This window comes from Puntigrus tetrazona, unplaced genomic scaffold (assembly GCF_018831695.1).
Source record: "Puntigrus tetrazona isolate hp1 unplaced genomic scaffold, ASM1883169v1 S000000846, whole genome shotgun sequence".
Taxonomy (NCBI): domain Eukaryota; kingdom Metazoa; phylum Chordata; class Actinopteri; order Cypriniformes; family Cyprinidae; genus Puntigrus; species Puntigrus tetrazona.
This window is the reverse complement of record NW_025048446.1, coordinates 1127634-1148914: the sequence shown is the minus strand read 5'-3', so window position 1 is coordinate 1148914 and position 21281 is coordinate 1127634. Positions and strand designations below refer to the sequence as shown.

The following is a 21281-nucleotide window of genomic DNA, read 5'->3' as shown; positions in this document are numbered from 1 at the left end:
TTCATGGAAAACAGGTGTAATGAGATATGGCCATACCATGTCCTCCTGACCTTCTCCATGCTGAAGGCTGGAACAGAGGTGGGGGTGTGCGGGCCGATGCTGGTGATGCCGTTCTGATCCAGAGAAATGTTTAGTCTGCCGTTCAGAGTGAGGGTGGGCATGAACACCTGCGACGAGTGGCTCCTGATGCTGCCCGTCACGACGCTTGATCCACGGCGTCGCCATGGAACCTGCTCGCTCCGCCCACCATCGTGGATGCTGTGTTCGCTATCTGCAAAGTCAGCCTCTGAACTGTTGCGCGGCCGGAAGGTAAAGATACTGAGCTGGCTTCCGCGACGGGTGCTCAGAGGATGGGAGGAGAGAGTGGCTAGGAGAGGGTGAGCTGGCTGGAGGACAGGAGTTTGAAAGAGAGATTAGAAGGTAGGTGATGAAACGACGAGACACTTAACAAGAGAGTAGGGTTATTGTCATTAACTAAAACTAAACTCATAAAAGACTATTAGAAATAAAATCTAAAAAGGGCAAACATTAATTTCAGTTAGCTGGCAAGGCAAAATTTGATCATTTTCATTAAGTTTAAGTTCAACTAATCGATAAAAAATACTATATAGATTTATAAAATGAATAAATACTATATAAAAATGTATTTAAAAAAGACAAAAACAGCAAAATTGCTAAAAATTAAAGCAAGACAGCAACGTGATAACATCATATAATTAAAAGACACCTGACGAGAAACTTTTATAAACAAAAGTACATCAATGGTATAATATTTCTTTTACATGATAAAATTTTTTTAGCATTTATTCTTCTCTTTAAAAAAGGAGACTTTTCTAAAAAGGACTAAGTATACCTTAAAGCCAAATATAAATAAAACGGTTATAAAATAGTACTCACTTTTTCATCAAATGGGTCAAATTTTGGCAAAAAGTTTTCCTCCATATCCTCTGAAAGCGTTCGGTGGGATCTTGTTCTACTTCGGCATTTTATCGAGTCTTTCCGTGAGAAGGGCGACGGCGGTAAATCCGCAGCCAGGGCCATCTCAGCCTCCTTTCTGCGCTGTTTTGCTAAAGCCTAATTCCAACAAGAATTGAGCTGAATTTATTCTAGTAATATACATATTTCTTGCAGTGTAAAGCAACACATTTTAGGAAGGTGCTGGGAAAAGAGCATGATTTCAGTATCGTTCTGTTCAAAACAAAAATGAAATTGCATCTGCAATCCATTTTGCTTGATTTTATCCACTAGGAATTGATAGCCGTAAAAAAAGGAAAGGTAAAATATATATAGTACTACAAGAAATTGAGTTCCAGGTAATGAACCTTGTTTATTTCAGACTGCTAATTACCCTTTGTTCCTTGCGTAGATGTTCCATCGCCAGCTGAAACTCTCTTTCTTTTGCCCAGGCCTCTGCGATGGTCGCTTGGTTTTGCTCCTCATATGCCATGGCCACGACAGCCAGGATCAAGTTCACCAGGTAGAACGAACCCAGAAATATCACCAGCACAAAGAAAATCATGTAGGTCTTCCCTGCTGACCGTAAGGTCTGTCATAGAGAGCAAGAAGAGACATTTGTAATAATGTTTCAATAACAGATTATTAATCCTTTCGAGTCGTGGCTGGTACCTGATGGTAGAGGTTTTCCCAGTAGTCTTGTGTCATGAGTCTGAAGAGAGCCAGGAAGGCCCAGCCAAAGGTGTCAAAGCTTGTGTAGCCATAGTTTGGGTTGCGACCAGTTTTTAAACAGTCAAACCCATCAGGGCACTTCCTGTTTGTGGAGGAAACATGAAGATACTTAATAGGAGGAATGGCAGTGTGATTCAGTAAAAAATATGACATAAAAACATGGGAGATTTAAATATCGTGCTGCTAAAAATGGATACCGATTGTTAGCTCCTTTAATATTTTTGACTTTAACCAAAAACATACAAAAACTCAAAACAAAAATGCTGGATCATGATGGATATCTTTACTGATATGGACTGGGTAATGTGTTAGGAACAAAAAGATGCCACATTGTTTTATGAAAATGATCAACCTAAAGAGGGATGTATTCAAAAACACCACGTGAATCAAAATGATGCAGCAGGCTAGTCCATGTTGCTGAAATTTCATCGAAACATTTCATAATGGTACTCAGCGGTTTATATGGCCCCCGTGTGCCTGTATGCATTTCCTCCCAGATCTGGACCAGTGCATCACTGAGCCATTTCATCCCGATACCTAATGGCAGTCAGGGTCATTGTCTAACCAGCAGAGGTTCCTCCATGGATATGCCTCCCCAGACCGTCACTGACCAAACACCAAACTGGTCATGCTGAACGATGTTACAGGCAGTATAACATTCTCCACGGCTTCTCCAGACCTTTTTACTTTGTCACCTGTGCTCAGGCTGAACCAGTTCTGGGGTTTAATAGCAAAATGCCGGGTCAGAAACATTCACTTCAGTGGCCTGCTGGAGGTCATTTTAGTAGAGCTCTGGCATTGCTCATGTGTAAAGGACCTTCTACGGCCCTGTCCAGCTCTTCTAGAATCTCCAGGAATCTCCTTCATGCTCTTGAGACTGTGCAAGGAGACGCAGCAAGCCTTCTGGCAATGGTGCATATTGATGCTCTATCTTGAAGGATTTTAACTGCCTGTGCAGCCTCTGTAGGGTTCAGGTATCGCCTCATGCTGCCATAGCCAAATGCAAAACTAATGAAAACCAAATGCAAAAAATGATGAGAAGATGAAAAAAAAAAAATTGGCCTCCACCTGTAAAACCATTCTTGCAATGGGAGTCTCATTGGTGCCCATCCATTGCGTCTGTTGTTCATTTCATTAACACCAAAGCAGCTGAAACCGATTAACAACCCTCTATTGCTACCTAACTGACCAGATCAATATCCCAGGAGTTGAACTAACTTGATGCTACGCTCTGATTAAAAAGTGTTTTTGAGCAGTGTATTTATAGCATATTCAAATATAGAGAAAACCATCTCAGTTCCAGTAAGACAGCTCACGTAGTCACATGCATTGAGGCCCAAAATGAAGATTATAAGTAAACAGATGGGTATCGAGTTGCAGTTAATTTTTTTCCTCCCGTCCTCGGTCCATCCTATCTTTCTCTCGGTTACTATGGTGACATTAAGTTTGAGTGACAGGCCAAGCAGAGGACAGAAGCATGTCAATCTGACAGAGGGATCATTTAGTAATGGAACTGCCAACAGCTGGACAGCCGAGCTGCAAAACGAGGCCATCTGTAAATCTCTCGCCCAAAGGCAGAAAGAGAGAGAGGCCGTGCAACCATGATCTCCCTGACAATGTGTTCAAACACACAGGTTTATATAATACAGTCCGGTACAATACCATGCTTGGAAATGTAGCAATAAAACATAGGCAGGAGGAGAAATCTAGAACATTATTTTAAACAGTATGTATGTATAATTTCTCCGTATTAATGTTGATGCTCAAATGATGCATATTTAAGAGCTTCATTAGGTCTCGTGAGCTATATGTCGTCATATAGCCATAGAGCTGTATAGCTTTATTTGAGCAATATACTTTTACTGTAAGAAACTGAGATCTCTGGACACATTTTTTAAGATATTTTCTGAAACTTGTTTTAGTGGAGATTTAGCAATGAATGTTTTTTTTGTTCTCTTTCCTGTATAGGTCTGCTCTAGTTCAGCATCAGTTAACAGGTTAAATCCGTGCATTAGTCAGGATTGAGGTTGCCATGAGGATGGAGGTACTCAGGTCTCTATAGTAACCGTGTCCTGGAGGTGACTGAAACAGTAGTAATAAGAGTGTCACTCACGATCTGCCCACTCACATGTAAGTGCTGACCTTTCATATCAACTGCTGAAGAACTGAACAAGTATGCAAGCATTTGACAGCAGGCTTTTGACACATTTCTGTTAAACATAAACTGTGGCACAGACACAAATGGGCTATTATTATGTAGTTTATAAATGAGCAGGCTTGTGATTTTCACCAGGTACACTATAAAGCAACCAATAAATCTCACAGGCATGAATTGAAAAAAAAGCTGCGCCATATAAACGCACACTTTTGGATTTCTACCAAATGGCAGAGGCTATTTACACTAGCTCCGCCCACCTTTTCCTTTTTTCAGATTTTAAAAACATTTATTTTAATAAACATAAAGTATATATTTGTAAAGTGTAAATGAAGTATTTACCGGGTAGGGTTACAAATAGATAGTAGGGTTTTATTGGACCAATATAAAGTGGCATCTATTTGATCATTTTAATAAACATGACAATTTATACTCTATGGGCATTATTCATGAAAGCTGTGTAAATTCTGAGTAATTTGTGCATGCTCATTCACAATTAGCATAATCCCTGAATCCTTGTCCACAGCATTGTGCATTTAAAAAAATGAATTAATTCACTATAAAATATTTCAGACCTCCCAACTCAAAATTTTCTAGTGGCATCAAAATTTTTCCTTCGCCCAATTGAATTTCTGCTCTCTTTTTTTTTTTTTAATTGTGGCAACAGTTGTAGAAATTCAGTTTGGTCAATGGAAAAATTTTGATGTAATGATTTTTGAGTTGAGGTCTGAATTTTTTTTACAGTGTAATATGTTTTCTGCTAAAGTTATTAAAGTCTGGATAACTCTAAATGAACATTGTGTTATAATAACTTGAAAAAAGTTTATTAATAAGTTAGAAAGAACCATGACAGAACATTCTAAGAACGTTCCTTGTTAGCTGGGAAAATGTTGCAACTTTTCTTCTACCAAGTAATGCAATTTTTACCCATTTGACTTATTTTCCAAATGCAATAAATAGGGTCAATTTGACTATGTTTTTGATTAGTCCCCGATTTCTAAATAAGTGGTTTTATAACAGAAAAGCCAAATGAATTTAAGCCAAAATTAAGCCACACAAATAAGCTGTCTTTGCACAATATTACTTTAATTCCATTCCAAGAGTAATTAATTGGTCTGATTTCAGTGCATATATAGGGAGCGTTCCGTCTATATCTCATTACATATCATTCTCTGTTTCTCATACAGAAAGAGAGAGAGAGAAAAGAGCAGTGCAAATCCCCAATGTTCTGTTGTCGTAAAAACAGCCATTAACAAACCTACAAAAGGGCTTAGGAGGGATCAGATGTGAATGTAGAGGGGAAATCCTCTCTGGGATGTGTGCCGTGAGCCGAGGAGAGCACTGATGGGAACCGAAAGTGTTAAACTCAGATCACGGACGGACTTACTGGTTGAGGTTGATAGAAGTTATAAAGGCTCGTATGATGAGGTTTGTAGCTTCGAAGGCGAGAGAAACTGTGAATAATCTCAGGTATTTACAAAACCCTATTTTTAGTAAAGAAAGCTCGCATTTCACGCGTCACGTCTAAAAGTTATTCAGTACTTTGCAGTCACGAAATTAGTTGAATGCGAAGAAATGAAATAAAATTCTTCTCCCAGTTGCTCTGTATTTGGTTTATTTTTGTTTCTGTTCCTCATAATCGGTAAAACCCCTAACAGTGCAATATTTCACGTTAACACAGATGGGTATTTAGCACAATAAAATCCTTGAACTAGCCCTGGCACCACAAACATCATCCCGTGGCTCCGGTCTGAACAGTGTTGCTGGGATTTGCAGGATTATGTCTCTGTGCACTGCGGAGAAGGAGACGGTTAGTGAGACCCACAATGACTTTCACTCTTAATTCAGCGGATTATTGGCGTGAGATTGTTTATGCACAAACAAAAACCACTCCGAGTTCATGGACCGAATACATTACAGTGCTTCTTTTTAAGTGCGATTCTTTTAATGCAGTGATTTTATTTTTTTTTTTAGATAAATAAAACACTTGCTTATTCATAAAACCTTTTCATAATTTAAGAGAATTATTAATTAGGTGTTAAATATGCACGTGCTGTAGTCAAAGCATGGGCTAAAATCAAAGCAGAAAGTTTTAAATTCAATAAAGTGTTGCCGTTAAACGTTGCATGCACTTCTAAATAAATTAATGTCTTCCTCTGTTGTTTGTTTCTTTCCTGAGCAAAATTTCGAAGCATCCTTAGACTAAGATGCAAAATTAAGTCTTTTCGGAGAAATTAGTTGGTTACCAGTGGGCCTCAGTCAAAAAAATCTGTCTCTACGTGTAACTCAGGTCCTTCCTTCAATGCAAGTCTGTATATTTTCACCTGTTTTTTATCCACCAGGGAGAAATCATAAGTCTGATTACGTAGAGTAATGGCACACCTCTGCTCAACTGATTTGTCGAATGGTCATGTCCTGCGCACAATAGTATCTCAGTAATCCTCAATGCATCAATGCACTGGGAGATGTTTAGGAGGGTGCATCATAACCTCTTGTTTCGTTCCCATAGAAGAATCACTGCAGGTTTATTAGAGGTTAGTTGAGATTAGTGAGGTTAGGTTACTATTGCATGGAACTGGTTACCCTTTGAACGTCACATGAGGATCGGTTTGGGCTCTGCATGAGAAAGCTAACGTAGTGGGGTTAGATTAAAGGTATAGTAAATTATAATTTTTAAATTTTTGAATTAAATCTTATTAAGGTTGCTTGTGTCCTTGCAACATACATTGCAGAGACAACAAGATTAATTCACACTGAAAAGTGGAAATGCTGTGATTCATTTATTTGATCATCAGGGGTGTGTTGTTTTAGTGTCACTAATATATTGTTTTTTCATATTTTTTAAAATGTCTGTATAGTTGTAGTACTTCAGCTTAAAATGAAATTAAAATGAAATTTGATGATGGAAAATATTTGTTATTCTTTTTATTGTGTATTTTATCTTATCACGTTTTATTTAACATCGATGAATAATTTATAATAATTGTAATTAATAATTAATTTGTTCCTCTTTGGGAACCCTGTATGAAAACCTGAATTTTTATTTGATTTTATTAGATTTTTTTTTGCAAAACTTTTCCTAACATTATAACAGGGCTTTAAAGCTCGTTCTCTTAATGACAGCTGCTCGTTAAGTCATATCATGAGAGATTGTGGTTAACTACACAGTCCTCTGATTATACACCACATGTCATCATGCTGACCGTTCTGTGTCCTCACACGCAGAGACAACACTGTGCTCTCAGATAAACCATCATCCCTTTTAGGATTTACGGAAATTATAGATGCTCTATGACTGTGTTTTATTTCATATAAATGACAATAGGCTTGATGAGCTCACGGTACACTGATATTAAATGATTAGCTATGAGGCCGAGCTGAATAAGCAGATCTATATAGCGACTTTGTACAGAAATTATCATTTAGAAATTTTACTAATTCACACTCTACAGCCTTGCTGGATGTTTAGATGACTTACCCAGCATCACTGCTGTATCCGCATATTAAGGCATCCTTGGATCCTTCAATTTTGTAGAAATTGTCTAAGGGCACAATAAAAAAAAAAGATATTTAACTTTTGCAAATCTGAGCATTTGAATCACTGAAACCATGATTTAGGGTTGTTAGCATGAACTAAAACCCTAAATAAAATTGGATTACTTGAATAAACAAAAAATAAAATAAAATATGAAGTAAAATATATTTTTAATTATTATCATCATTGTTATGATTATTACTTTGTTCTTTTATTTATGCTGGTGGCCAATGCAACATTTCTGCTTTTTGTTTAATTTAAATTGAAGTACTAAAATAACAAAAAATAAAAAATAAAATAAATAATATATATATATATATATATATATATATATATATATATATATATATATATATATATATATATATATATATATATATATATATATATATATATATATAAATGAAATCTATTAAGAAAACTAATAATAAAACTAATAATAAAAACAACACAATTGCTAAAACTTTGACTAAAATTATAACAAAAAGTGAAAATATAAAACATAAATTGTATTAAAATACTGACAAAACCTATAATAGTGTACACTAAAATAACACTGCTTTGAAGTTCATTAGAACTTTAAACGTCTAGTGAATCCATCAAGCTATAATTATTAATATAATGTCATGTTGGTCTAATACTGCCTGATAAACTGATCTTGTTGAGCTTCACTCATTTGTTTTGAGTGCCTATCACTCAACCTTGTTCAACATTAACTATCAATCTATGAAGCATGGTAGTGACAGCAAACTGATTCAATTCACGATTTATTAATTATCAGTTCAGTCCAAAAGTGATTTGTTTTGTAATTTCAGAATGATTTAATGTGATTCAGCACATATTTCAACACATCAATTTGATTTAGTGAGCACTGCAATTAGTGATTTCCGTGCATATGTAGTATTATGTCCAGTAAAAATCATCTGCACCTTCATTAGTTAAAAAGTCCTTGATGGAGAGCCAGGTCTTGTTGTTACAAACGAAGCTCCCGTTGCCGGGAAAGGTGGAGTTAACACAGTGGGCGGGGCTACGGACACACTTCTGTCGTAGGATTCCCATAAAAAGCTGTAGACCAATCAGAGCGAAGACACTGAGACAGAAAACAGTGAGGATCATCACATCCGCTAGCTTTTTAACCGACTGGATGAGAGCACTGACAATGGTCTTTAAGCCTGAAAAAGAAAAAAAGCAAATATTACATTCAAAAAAATCAGTTTGTTGTCTTCTGTATGGAAGTAGAGTGGCTATCGTCCCTCACCTGGGATCACTGATATAGTTTTTAGAGCACGCAGAACTCTGAACGTCCGTAATGCTGATACGTTGCCGAGGTCTACAAACTCTGTCACATAACTGGGGAACAAATCAAAACAGCAGTCATGAAAAAAGCTCAAAATAAAAAATGTCGTCTGACAATAATAAAAAGTTCATATGAATATTATAAAAGAACAAAAACTGATACATATGCACATAACAAAATTTCTAATAAATAAAAGCAAAATCGAAACTTTAAAAATTCTAAGCGATTTCAAAATATGTATATTATTATAATGCATGTGTGTAATATATTCATAATATATCCAGTTTTGTGTTAATCATCTTGTTCCTGTGAGTGGAAAACCGTCCATTTTTTTTTTAATACAGCATAACCTGTGCTAAAACCAGAGCAAAAATCGAAAAAGCCAGAGGATGTGACATTCAAAATCTGCTCCATCTCCTCGTAATTTTACCCAAAGATGCATCACAATAATCTAATCAGCTGGGCTTTATGAGCTTTGACCATTATGCTAAAATAATACCAGAGTGGATATTTTGGTGTCAGTCACACACCAGCAGATTGATCTGTGATTACAGACAATGTCGTAAATAATTGACTTCGGATGATTAATTATTAATTTATTTTTTGTGAGAGCATGGCTAACAAATGTAAAGGTTTCTTGAGAGAAAGCGCGCCTGATATTTGTCTTACCCTAAAAAGTTCAGATGCAAAGCATGAGAGAAGATAAACCCTCTAAACTTTGAAAAACAGCTTGGAAGGACAAACTAGAGCAGTTTGTTAATGAGGGGAAATGTTCATCCTGCAGTAGTCTATCTCTCTCTTTCAGTTAATCCACTCCTCTGATTTGGTGGAGCTGTAATGCTGGATATTTAGGTCACCTGACAAATCCCGATCTGGATACCTGCATCCCTTGATTTACATCTTTTTTAGTTTCTCTCTCTCTTTATATTCACTCAGCCGCAGTCTTGGGTCTCATTGGTTTGGTGTTCAGGACCACGGACAGCTCCATAAATAACTGCATCTCATAGGAATGTGATCTGATATCTACTTAAAGGACGGCCCTTTTTTTGTTTATGCTACCAGTAAAATATATTCATACACAGCAAGCTTGAATATTCACAAGATCCACTGAGATTAAACATTTCAGTGAATAACGACTTAAATTTCTGTCTGCTGTTTACAAAAAGTAATCATATTACAACCCAGGTTCCAGAAATTTTGGGACGTTTATAAATTTGAATAAAATGAAAGCTAAACGAATTTCATATCACGTGAGTCATTATTTAATTCACAATAGAAGATTGATAACGTAACTAATGTTTAAACCGAAACATTTTACTATTTTATGCATAAAATTTCTAATTTGACGCCTGCATGTTTACCACGGTGTAGCATTCGCTTTTCTTTTCAAAACAGTTTCTGGGCATCAAGGTTATGAGGTTTGGTGTTGGAATTTGGTTCCATTCTTGCCTGATTGGTTTCCGGCTGCTGAAGGGTTCGTGTTCATCTCTGACTTATTTTTTGTTTAATGATACGCCAAATGTGAAAGATCTGGATGCACCCGGACTCTTCTACTATGAAGCTATGTTGTTGTAATAGCTTCAGTATGTGATTTTGCTGTGTCCGGCTGAAATACAGGCCTTCCCTGAAATACAAGTCATCTGGAGGGGAGCATATGTTGCTCTAAGGTCTCCCTCCTCTTCAGCCCGGAGGAGAAGATGTACATGATTTCTGACAGGAATGTAGGACCATAGAACTCTTTTCCACTTTGAAACAGTCACACAATGGTGCTAATGGATCATGTTCACATATTGCATCCCTTTTGCATGACAGAGCTTTAGCTGGCATTTGCAGATGACTCTGTGGATTGTTTACCGACAGTGGTTTCTGGAAGTATTCCTGAGCCCATATAGTAATGTCAATGACAGAATCGATAAGGGATGTAGTGTCATCTTGAGGGCCTGAAGACCATGTGCTTCCAGCAAGGTCTTCAGCCTTGTCCCTATTTCTCCAGTTTCTCTATTAATGATGTTATTCATTATAGATGACGAGATTTGCAAAGCCTTTGCAATCTGACGTTGAGGAACATTCCACAATCTTTTTACGCACTCTTTCACAGGTTGGGGAGCTTCTTTCCATCTTTACTTTACTTTGAGAGACTCTCCCTCTGTAAGACATTCCTTTAATCACTAGTTGCTAGATGTTCTCCCAGCTAAAACCTTTCAAAATGTCTTGCTTTTTCAGCCCTCTGTTGCGCTCATGCCAACTTTTTTGAGACCTGTAGCAGACATTAGATTTTAAATGAGCTCATTTAATGGGTAAAGTTTTTATTGCTTTGGCTGGATGGCATTTTACTCCAGCCTTGGGGGCATTTTGATAAACGGCACGTTTAATTTTAGTAGAAATTCTGATAACGTGAAAACTCTGGCCTTTTTTACACTTTGTTTATAATATAAGCCATTGTCACTAAAACTATGATAACTTTTCTGAACTCATTTAACTTTAAGAGGGCATTTCCCCCCACTCTACAGTAACTATAATGCTAACTATAGGCATGTGTTAGCATTAAAATGTTGAAAACAAAATTAGCACGATTAGCATGTTGCTAGCATGATGTTAACATTTTTTAAAAGTAACTATGAAAAAACTGTAAATTTCTTGTTAGATTTGTTTTGTTTGGTTGATTCTAGAGACCTTTATGACATATATGTGTGTGTGTGTGTGTGTGTGTGTGTGTGTGTGTGTGTGTGTGTGCGCATGTGTGTGTGTGTGTGTGTGTCTGTGTGTGTGTGTGTGTGTGTACGTTATTGAGACCAAATGTCTCCACAAGGATAGTAATACCAGTAAATTTAGAATCTAAAAAAAATCTAAAAACCATTACGCCATAGTCCCCATAAAACATGGAAACACAACATGTGTGTGTGTGTTACAGAATAATTATAGACAACATGAAAATTGTCTTTGGGAGGGTTTTCATTCACCATGCTTCCGTGAAATAGGATTTCTCTTGAAATCCTTTATTTGGTTCTTTGTTTGCATGTCATTGAGATATAAAGCATGGATAACTTATCAAAAACTGCTTACAAAAGGAAAACGACAACTATAACCTGGGGCAGATATAGTTGCTGGTGGGCTTAAATTTGTTACGTTCCCTATGTTCAATTGTGAAAAAAATTGGTTCGCCTGATTTTAAAGTCAATAGATATATATCCTAAAAAATGTCCCAACATTTCCAGAATTCGGACTGAGCTTCAGAAGAATTGTATATAACAAGTCACATGACCTTTTTTGGTGTTGTTTTGTCATTTAAATAAAAGTGAATAAAAGTTTAATAAAGGTTAATAAAAGCGAACGGCAAACTCACGCCATGACGATGACGCTGAAATCCAGCCAGTTCCATGGGTCTCGGAGGAAGGTGAAGGGCTCTATGCAAAACCCTCTGGCCAACATCTTTATTAGAGACTCAAACGTGTAAATGCCAGTGAATGTATACCTGCACGAATGCAAAAGCAAACATCGGCTGTTTACACTTGAATGGGCTTGTTGGGTAACATGCATAAAATTCGCTCAGTGACTTTTTTGATGCAATTGATGAATTGTTAACATGCTGCATGCTTAGATTCGATCTGTTATAGGTCTATTCCACGCATGCATATGACGTTTGATTGGCGCTCGGTCATCGTGGCTTTGTATTAGGGCATCTAGAGGTATAATCAGTGAATATGGAGACTGTGGTCATCTGATAAAATCTAGGCCACGGCTTAAACACCGGAAACCTGCTCTATGCAGCTTTAGCTTAAATTTAACACTGTCGCTCTCCCATGTGAATGAGCTGTAACGCTATAGCTCTCCGAAACATAACAGGAAGTGACATCATGGGAATGTGGCATTCCTGATGCTGCAGGCAGAGTGGTGAAGGTGTGGTTCTTACCAATCCGCTCAGCAGGACCTTAGCAAAGCATTAAATTAAGACGAAAACTCTTTTTAGCATTTGTGTACACATTCTGAAGCACTTATGAACGTTACAGTCAACAATAAATCTGAATAGTTGCACCCTTATTTCTCAGGAAATATCCAGTTTTACTCAAAAACGCATCATTTTGAAAGTGTTATGAACATCTACGCAGACATATTCTTGAGATCATGTTACGTTTACGATGCTTGTTTTCTACTGTGTTTTTTCCCCTCATGATGTTCGTATTCTGTTTTCTTTTGTCAGGTTAGATTGGAGTGTGGTAGAAATGTAGAAGAAACCTGCCTTTGGTTTAAACCTGAAGGTTTTTCTGATGTTTATGTTAAGAGTAGTTAGGTTATTGTATTTTCCTTTCTTTCCTTTGTGGTAGGTCAAATTTGTTACTGCTTTTTTCTGGATTGGTTTTGGTTGTTATTTTGGCCTTTGGTCTCTCAGACAAAAAATACCACTTGATTATCCTTGTCTTTCATTGTTTCATTATTTGTCTACGATAAAGTTCCATTGGAATTTATTGTGATCTATTTGGGGTTTTTTTTTGGAGGTCTTTGTCTACTTCTGTCATTTATTTATTGCATTCTACCCCTAGCCGATGTATTAGATCACCAGAATGATGATTAATATTTTCTGCTAAACAGATATATTAAAAAATAAATTAAATTAAATTAAACAAATATATAAAATTCAAATATATATATATATATATATATATATATATATATATATATATATATATATATATATATATATATATATATATGTATGTATGTATGTATGTATATATATATATATATATATATATATATATATATATATATATATATATATATATATATAACATATTTGTAGAAACTTAATTTCCTGTAAAGCTGCTTTGCAATGCATTATATACAAATTACTATATAAATAATTTTGAACTGAACTGAACTGAACTGAATTGAATTAAACAGTATTTTTGTGTCACTATATATTATGGTAATAATACTAAATAATGGTTGTATTATTAATGTATTTTTATATATTTTTGTTTTGTCAATACAAACATGCTAGTGGTAAATGTATTTTTTTTTTTACTTTTTCTTGCTTGAATTAAAATAAAATGCCATTCTATGAATTAATAATTAAGGTTAAACTGATGAGTTTAAAATGATGAACAAATAAGAATATATACAGAATATATCAAGAGATCAACATTTTTTGTCAAAATACAGGTGGGTAAATTATATATACATTATATATAAAATATTTTTTTAATGTGACCTTTGAAAATGTTAATTGATGATGTACATTTTTCATTTAGAAAAAAAGAGCAAGTGTGTAAAATCTTTAAATATGTGGCAGTTTCAAATAGTGAACAAATAAGAATATCTTAAAAGACAATGTATAGAAATCACCAGCAGTAGTAAAATGTACATTGTATTTGTAAATATGCATAAACGAAGGCGTTGCTTACTCTAGGTATTTGGTCCACAGCGGAGGGTCCGACATGGCCATGAAGCAGCAGTTTGTCAAAATTGTGCACATGATGAACAAGCTAAACAAAGTGAACAAGTTAAGGAAGCGAGCAGTTCACAGTTGAGTTGAATCAAGAATGCCTTTACAATTACACTTCAGTTTCTGAAACTGAGTTAAGCATGCAGGATAGTAATGAGAACTTTGAGTGAAGGAAACAATTCAAATGGAATGGATATTTAAAACATTTTCGGTAGCATTTTTCTTACTCAAATACTGTGTGTTATAGACATGGGGTGAATTATTGTATTATATACATTATTTTCGGTTTTAAAAATTCTTTACAATTCAGTACAGTTTGTTTCACTGTTAATACAAAAGCTTCTCGCTACTGACCTCTGAGTTGAAATTTCTACATGCTAAATTGGAAACCTGGAGACGTCAGATATCATTTATTATATTTCAGGATGACTGTGCCTGTGACAAGAGTTGCCTAAGTTAAGTTACAAAGTAAGTTAAAGTCGGGAGCAAGCTACGCAGTAAATGAGGACTTTACGTCACGTCTTTAAAGAAGCTTTGAAACAAGGTTGCTAGCCTGCAACATTCATGATGTCATTTCTATTTATCATAACTGAAATATGGAAGGATTTTACCCCAGTGATAGGCAAGCATCTGCTACTTTACTCTGTTTTCTGTATTCTGTATTTGAGGTTTTAGAGTCTGAACATGGACTCAGTGTGGGGATTTTCGGAGCCTGTGGCATTTGGGGATAACACAAGATATCGCTGGCCCTATCTGAACTGCTTATAATAAACATCCAGGCAGAGGACGCGGTATAGTGTTTGAACTAGAAGTGGGTCACTCTGCATTTGTGCTGGAAAAGTCTTGCTAATGTTTGGAAAGTTTAGTGTGGATCATGTTCCTGATAGCAATCACCTAGGAGACTTAACATCGTGTTATTAGCATTTTTGAAAACTCATTTCTTTGTGAATTGCTTAGACGAGAAAATATAGGCTATACATTATAAAACTAAATATTAAAATATTATTAAAATGCATTTTGCCTATATATATATATATATATATATATATATATATATATATATATATATATATATATATATATATATATATATATATATATATACTTTTACTTTTGCTACTTAAATGTAAATTTTAATTCACTTGAAATATTTTTAAATGACAAAAAGACTTATTGAATAATTTATAAAACAACTGATAATGTCTTTAATTTCAGATTAATTGTTTTTCAAAACAAACAGACACATTTTTTGTGTCAGTGATGTTATAATGTTACAAATGTAGAATAATTATTATTTTATTTTTTGTAAATTTAAACACATTATTAGGATATTTATTAACTGGGACCTTCTTTGAAATTATGTCAGTATTAATAATTTAATATTAATTAATAAGCTTTTATGTATAAATGCATCAATAAATGCATGTATCTTTTTATAAATAATTGGAACCAATGTTAAAATGAACTAAAATGTCTAAAAATTCCTTGTTATGTTGGAAATTGGCATTATACTTTCAAATGTTGCACTGTAAAAAAAAATTGTTCAACTTAACATGAATTATAAGGTGCATTAAGAGGCGTAATATATATTTAATGATGCATTATTCTTTATATAAAGGCTTCAGTTCTTTTTTTTGTATTAAAATCATTATTATTTTGTTAATCATTTAAAAACTAAGTCATTGGAGTTTAAAGTAAATATTGTGACATGGAGTGACATTGTCATACGGTCTGTAATAAACCTCTGTCCGTCTCTCTGCTAAATAGATTTTAATTGTTAAAACACAGAAGCGGCTGGCACAGGCCCGGACACCTGCATGCATCACGACCGCAGACGCTCAAAACATCTGTGCATGCGGCGCGCTGTAACGTGCAGCTGTCACATGACGCCAAATCACTTTGCTCTTATTTCATTTGGGGAATTAGAAGAGGAATCTCAGCGGATTTGGTTGGCGATGCCAGAGAAGAACATTACAGAGCTGTTTCAGAAATGAGACCAAATCCAATAGAATTCGGATGGTAAGCATTTTAGATTCGCCCCAAAGTGTGAGCAGCTGGATATCACTTTGCTGCTGGGCCAGATTTTTGATGCCTTTTGATAATAATGATTAGGTTAAGAGGTCTTATGGGAAAAAGCAAAACGCTTTTTACTACATTTTCTGATCATAGAAGTGGTGTTTGCCCATGCTGAAGCCATTATAATGATACCACAACTGCTATAAAGTTGTTGATGGTTGCTAGTACATTGCATTTAGTGCATTCTCAGAAAAAAAGGTACAAAAGCTGACACTTGTACCTTTTCAAAAGGTATAAAACATACAATTTAGTTACAAATACAGGCCCTTTAAGTGCTTTTAACTCTTTAGGGTCTAAAAGTGCATACCTTATGAAAAGGTACCCTCCTAGTTACATCTACTTATTTCATTTTTTTATTTCTTTCCTTATTTCTATTTGAGAATATGTGGTATTTACGTGTGTACTCGGCGGTTACATGCTGTCCCAGGTCAAAGTATACCTGGCTTTCAAAATTATGTTTTTGGAAATCAGATTTATAAAATGTCTCGCAAATTAAAAAAGAAATCAGTGCAGCTGTGTTTCTAGAGAAGCTTGTGGTCTTAGGGTCTGATATCTGTGCAAGTTATTAAACACAAATCAGAAGCACGGCTGTAAACGGAGCAAATCTCTCTGTAATTCTCCAAGCGATAAGCATGCACACATAGAGAAAGGTTCTTCTAAGAGGCAGCGGAAGGATATGAATGGACTAGGATTCTTATGGCGATTCTTCTGATGCAGTGAAATGGACTGAATATGTAGAGCGCAGATGTGGCACTGAAGCGGAAGATAGCTTTTCCCTTGTTTAGTACTATAAAAGTCTGGAAAAGAAGAGAAAACAGTCAGTCTGGACAGATGAAACAGCACTTTTCTGCTGCTTTAGAGACCATTTAAAAATTAGGGTCATGTTTTTTTAAGATATTTATACTTTTATTCAACGAGGATGCATAAAAATTGATTAAAAACCAGTATTGAAGTGGCATTACTGTTGATAATAAACAGATATGTTTCTTGAGCAGCATATTAAGACGATTTCTGAAGGATCATGTGACACTGAAGACTGGAGTAATGATGCCGACCTGAAAACAGGTATTTTACATTTTATTGTATTTTTGTCTAAATTTTGAGTATATTCTTTTAAAACCGTTTAAATGAGTTATTACCAGCCACTGAACTTTTAAAAAGTAGCAGTTTTCTATGATGTTCAAATAATACAACAAGGCATGGTTAGACTAAAAGAGAAAGACAACAGATGTTCAGTTAGGGGTACGATATTTTTAATCATATATCATAATACATCAGTGACCGTGTTGATCAATATTATTGTTCTGAAACAATCTGCATCAGACGTGCAATATTAGAAGTAGATAATCGCATGGCTGACTGTAATGCTCTGTAATATTCTGATTGGCCAGTCACAGTCTTCTACTGGCAATTGTGTTAGTATAAAAAAAAAAATGTTTTTGTATGCATTTCTCAGAAAAGTATGTAAAACAAAACAAAAATGCTGAATAAGAACATATTTGTTTGCAGTGTGCAGGATTGTGAATGAAAACTACTGAATGAACATAAAATTAAAATGATCCATTTGATCCAATCAACCAGCCTTTTTTGGGAATTAGGTTTTCAATTAGGTTATTATTATTAACTTTTCTATAAATGAATGCGAATAGGGTATATATTTAGTTTTGAAATAGAAATTTGATGAGAAGTGTTTCATTCATATTGAGACTTGACTTTTGATGCAGATTTTATGTTGGCAAATCTGTGAGATGTTGCTTTCCAGATTGTCTCATAGTGGTCTGAGAGAAACTGAGATATTAAAGAAACCGATGCTTTCAAAAGGTATATTAAAAGAAAGGTGCTTTCAAGGTAGATGATTCAGAAAAACAAGACTAAATCATTACATGCGTTTAAATAAATACATCCATCTATTCAAGGACTGCGGCAATTATCAGCTAAAAAACATGAACTTCACATCCATTAGACCTCATTTACAGCACTTACTCCTCCTTTAAGATGCACTAAAACATCTGAAGGCCACTTGTGACCCCAGACTGACTCACCCTCTGATTTTTGAAGTAGAAAGGGTCGATGTCCTCCAGCGGGACTCCGACCAGTCCTGTGGGGATGTCGCCAAAGATACGAGGCAGCCCCTTCCCGGCCTCCAGGTCGGCGCGGGGTTTGGGCTCCTCCGTGTACCCCGGGTCCATCTTGTTATCCTTCGTGTTCTTGGTCCGCTCTTCGCTGATCCTCTGCTCGATGGCCGCCAGAGACTCTCGAGTGTACGGTCGCAAGCCATCAGGACCCGCTGGTAAGAGCATGGTCGCCATCTTTTCATCCTGATCGTCCTGTACTAGAAGTTACTCAAAGCTAGAGTGAGTCAAACAGGAAAATAAAGTTACAGAGTCACTCTTCGAAGCTATAAACTATTTCAAAATCTTGTTTACATCACAGTGTCTGCTGGTTCAGTCCCTCTGGAGTCAGCAGGTGCAGTACTCAAGGGCCTGAGTGTTTTCCCTCGGAGACTTTAAGTTTACTGGAATCAGACCTGTAACATCTGAATTCCCAGTTCACAGCCTAAACCTCCAGACTCCAGGCTGTGAGTGCTTCATATATGTGTTCTTCACACACAGTGGACTGTTAAAAAATGTCATTGCACAAGACGCAAAATGTCAAAACAATTGTCAGTTTAAATCTAAGGGTGCATTCACACTAGGAAAGTCCTCTAGATCGCTTGCTTTGTTTCACACCAAATACAATTTTTTGGTCTGGTGTGCTTTTTTTTGCGTTTTGCAAGCGAACCAGAAATTCTGAACGAAACCTAAAACCTAACCTAAGGTCATTTATTCAACCATGCAGGTTATTTTGCTGGGTCTCGGTATGGTTGTTGGGTCTGGACCGGAGCGCGATCGCTGTACTCATACCTGCCCAAAATCTCCCCACCAATGGGGGCAACAAAATTGAGTTTGATTCAATCGAATCAAACAAGACAGGTGTGAATACACCCTAAGTCATCACATATTACTACAGGTGTCCCACAGGGTTCGGTTCTGGGCCCTTTGTTATTTTTGATTTATCTACTTCCCCCTTGGAAACGTTTCATAGAATATGGTATACAGTTTCATTGTTACGCCAATAAGACCCAGCTCTATCTGTCCTCAAAACCTTGTTCTATACTTCCTCCATATTCTCTTACTAAAAGTTTGTCTGAAGTTGAGGCTTAGAACTTAAACTTAAAATATTTTTTTGTTGAATACCAGTGATCTTTCTTTGGTTTTATAATCACATAAAGTCTAAAATATTTAGCACTGTATTTTGAAAATATTAAGTGTTGTTTTATTCAACGATTATTTAATTTTTATAACTCATGAACCCCAGTTTGAGAAACTCTGATCTAATGCCATTATTTTTTATTGATTTATTTTTACACACTCCAATGTTCAAAGGTTTATGGTCATTTTTTTTTAAGTCTTTCATGCTGACCAAAGCTAATCAATGATCAAAATAATATTAATGATCAAAAATAGAGTAAAAACAGTAATATTGTGAAATTAAATATTTAAATGTAAATGTATAATGTATAATTTAAAATATCAGTTACATTAGATTTTTTTGCAGTGTAACAAGTACTAAATTATGCATTAATACTTCGAATATATTTTAAATATTAAGAATTTAAATAGGAAAATGTGCTTCATTTTATTAAAATTATTGCACAAAATGCATGCATTTTTATGCAGAAACGAATGACCTTGACATGGTCTTGACAGGTTTTATGTGATTTATCCACATAGTTCATAATGACATCGAAAGCTACAAAAACAAATTCTACTACCCGTGTGTCAAAAAGCGATGATCAATTCCATCTAGTCATTTCTTGAATGTTCAGTTCATAATGAAAACTGCAGATTTGTGACATTCCTTTTAACCATAACAATATTCATTCAGTTCGGTTACATGTTGTATAAGGAAGGAATCATCCACTAAGTCCAGCATGAATAAAAGCTTATCCAGCTCTGACCTTCTCAACTTCCTGCTTCATCTTTCATCCTGAATGGAACGTCCGACTAAATTAGTGTCAGGCAGGACATATATTAGTAAAACTGATGACTAACAGGACTGACCTGCTCTCATTAACAGCCTGTGCTTTTATTGCCGCTGGAGTGACATGTTTCTGGAGATTATCTTGTGGTAAAGGAAGTTTCTGTTCCTCTTCTGGCAGACATGTTTTCATTTCTTCACCAGAAAGCGTTATCTAACCAACAGCCTCAAAGTGGCTTACAGCGGCTTGATCCGACCCACAATTCTTAGCTGTAGAGAATTACTCAGCTGTCAGTTTAGACACATTAATGTGCGACGTGGCTTGTGATGTGCATCTACTGTAAATTTATCATCACTTTCTTACCAATGGAAGTGAATGGGTGCCGTCAGAACGAGAGTCCAAACAGCTGATAAAAACATCACATTAATACACAAGTAATTCACACCATTGCAGTCCATTAATGTCTTGTGATGTGAAAAGCTGTGTGTATTTATCAGCTGTTCGGGAATCCCATTCTGACTGCACCCATTAACTGCAGAGGATCCATAAGGGAAGTGATGACGTGCTGATTTTGTTGCTATAAAGAAACTCATTTACATCTTATATAGCCTCGGGGTGAGTAAAATTGCAGCGTTTTTTTCCATTTCTTGGTGACAAAAATAGACGATAAATTGGTCAATTTTAGACCATTTTGACTATCCTCGTGCTTTCTGAGCAAATGTCTTATTATATAAAACACAACATTCTCTGGGAACCCATGACCTTGCCGTTGCTAGCCCCCTGCTCTGCTGCTTAAAATATAGCAATATTGTGAATTTTGCTTTTTAAATTTTGCAAAGAGACAACTTAATTGTCATTCACTGTTTAGAGCGCATGACCTTACGCAGCCTAGTGAATTTTAGGTCGGCATAAAACAGAAGTTGCTACTTTATCGTGAGGCATTGCAGAGTGAAACGGCTTATTGCGCAAGAACATAAAACATAGGCCAGGATTTCATCCATTGGTTGTTGATTGGATTGTGAAAAGTGAGCACTGCAAACCAAAATGCGGACAGATGTGAATGCAAAG

At 35.7% G+C, this 21281-nt stretch overlaps 1 protein-coding gene across 1 annotated transcript in view; it reads right to left on the bottom strand.

Moving 5' to 3' along the window:
• scn12aa (sodium channel, voltage gated, type XII, alpha a) overlaps positions 1 to 21281 on the bottom strand; it is a 51528-nt gene that overhangs the window by 26697 nt on the left and 3550 nt on the right. The window contains 13 exon segments of the mRNA XM_043233500.1: positions 29 to 197; positions 199 to 239; positions 242 to 386; positions 898 to 1074; positions 1349 to 1546; positions 1627 to 1768; positions 7320 to 7383; positions 8306 to 8548; positions 8635 to 8726; positions 12017 to 12145; positions 14076 to 14165; positions 16871 to 16989; positions 18235 to 18541. Coding sequence (XP_043089435.1) covers positions 29 to 197; positions 199 to 239; positions 242 to 386; positions 898 to 1074; positions 1349 to 1546; positions 1627 to 1768; positions 7320 to 7383; positions 8306 to 8548; positions 8635 to 8726; positions 12017 to 12145; positions 14076 to 14165; positions 16871 to 16989; positions 18235 to 18501 — 1876 coding nt within the window. The 5' untranslated portion in view covers positions 18502 to 18541.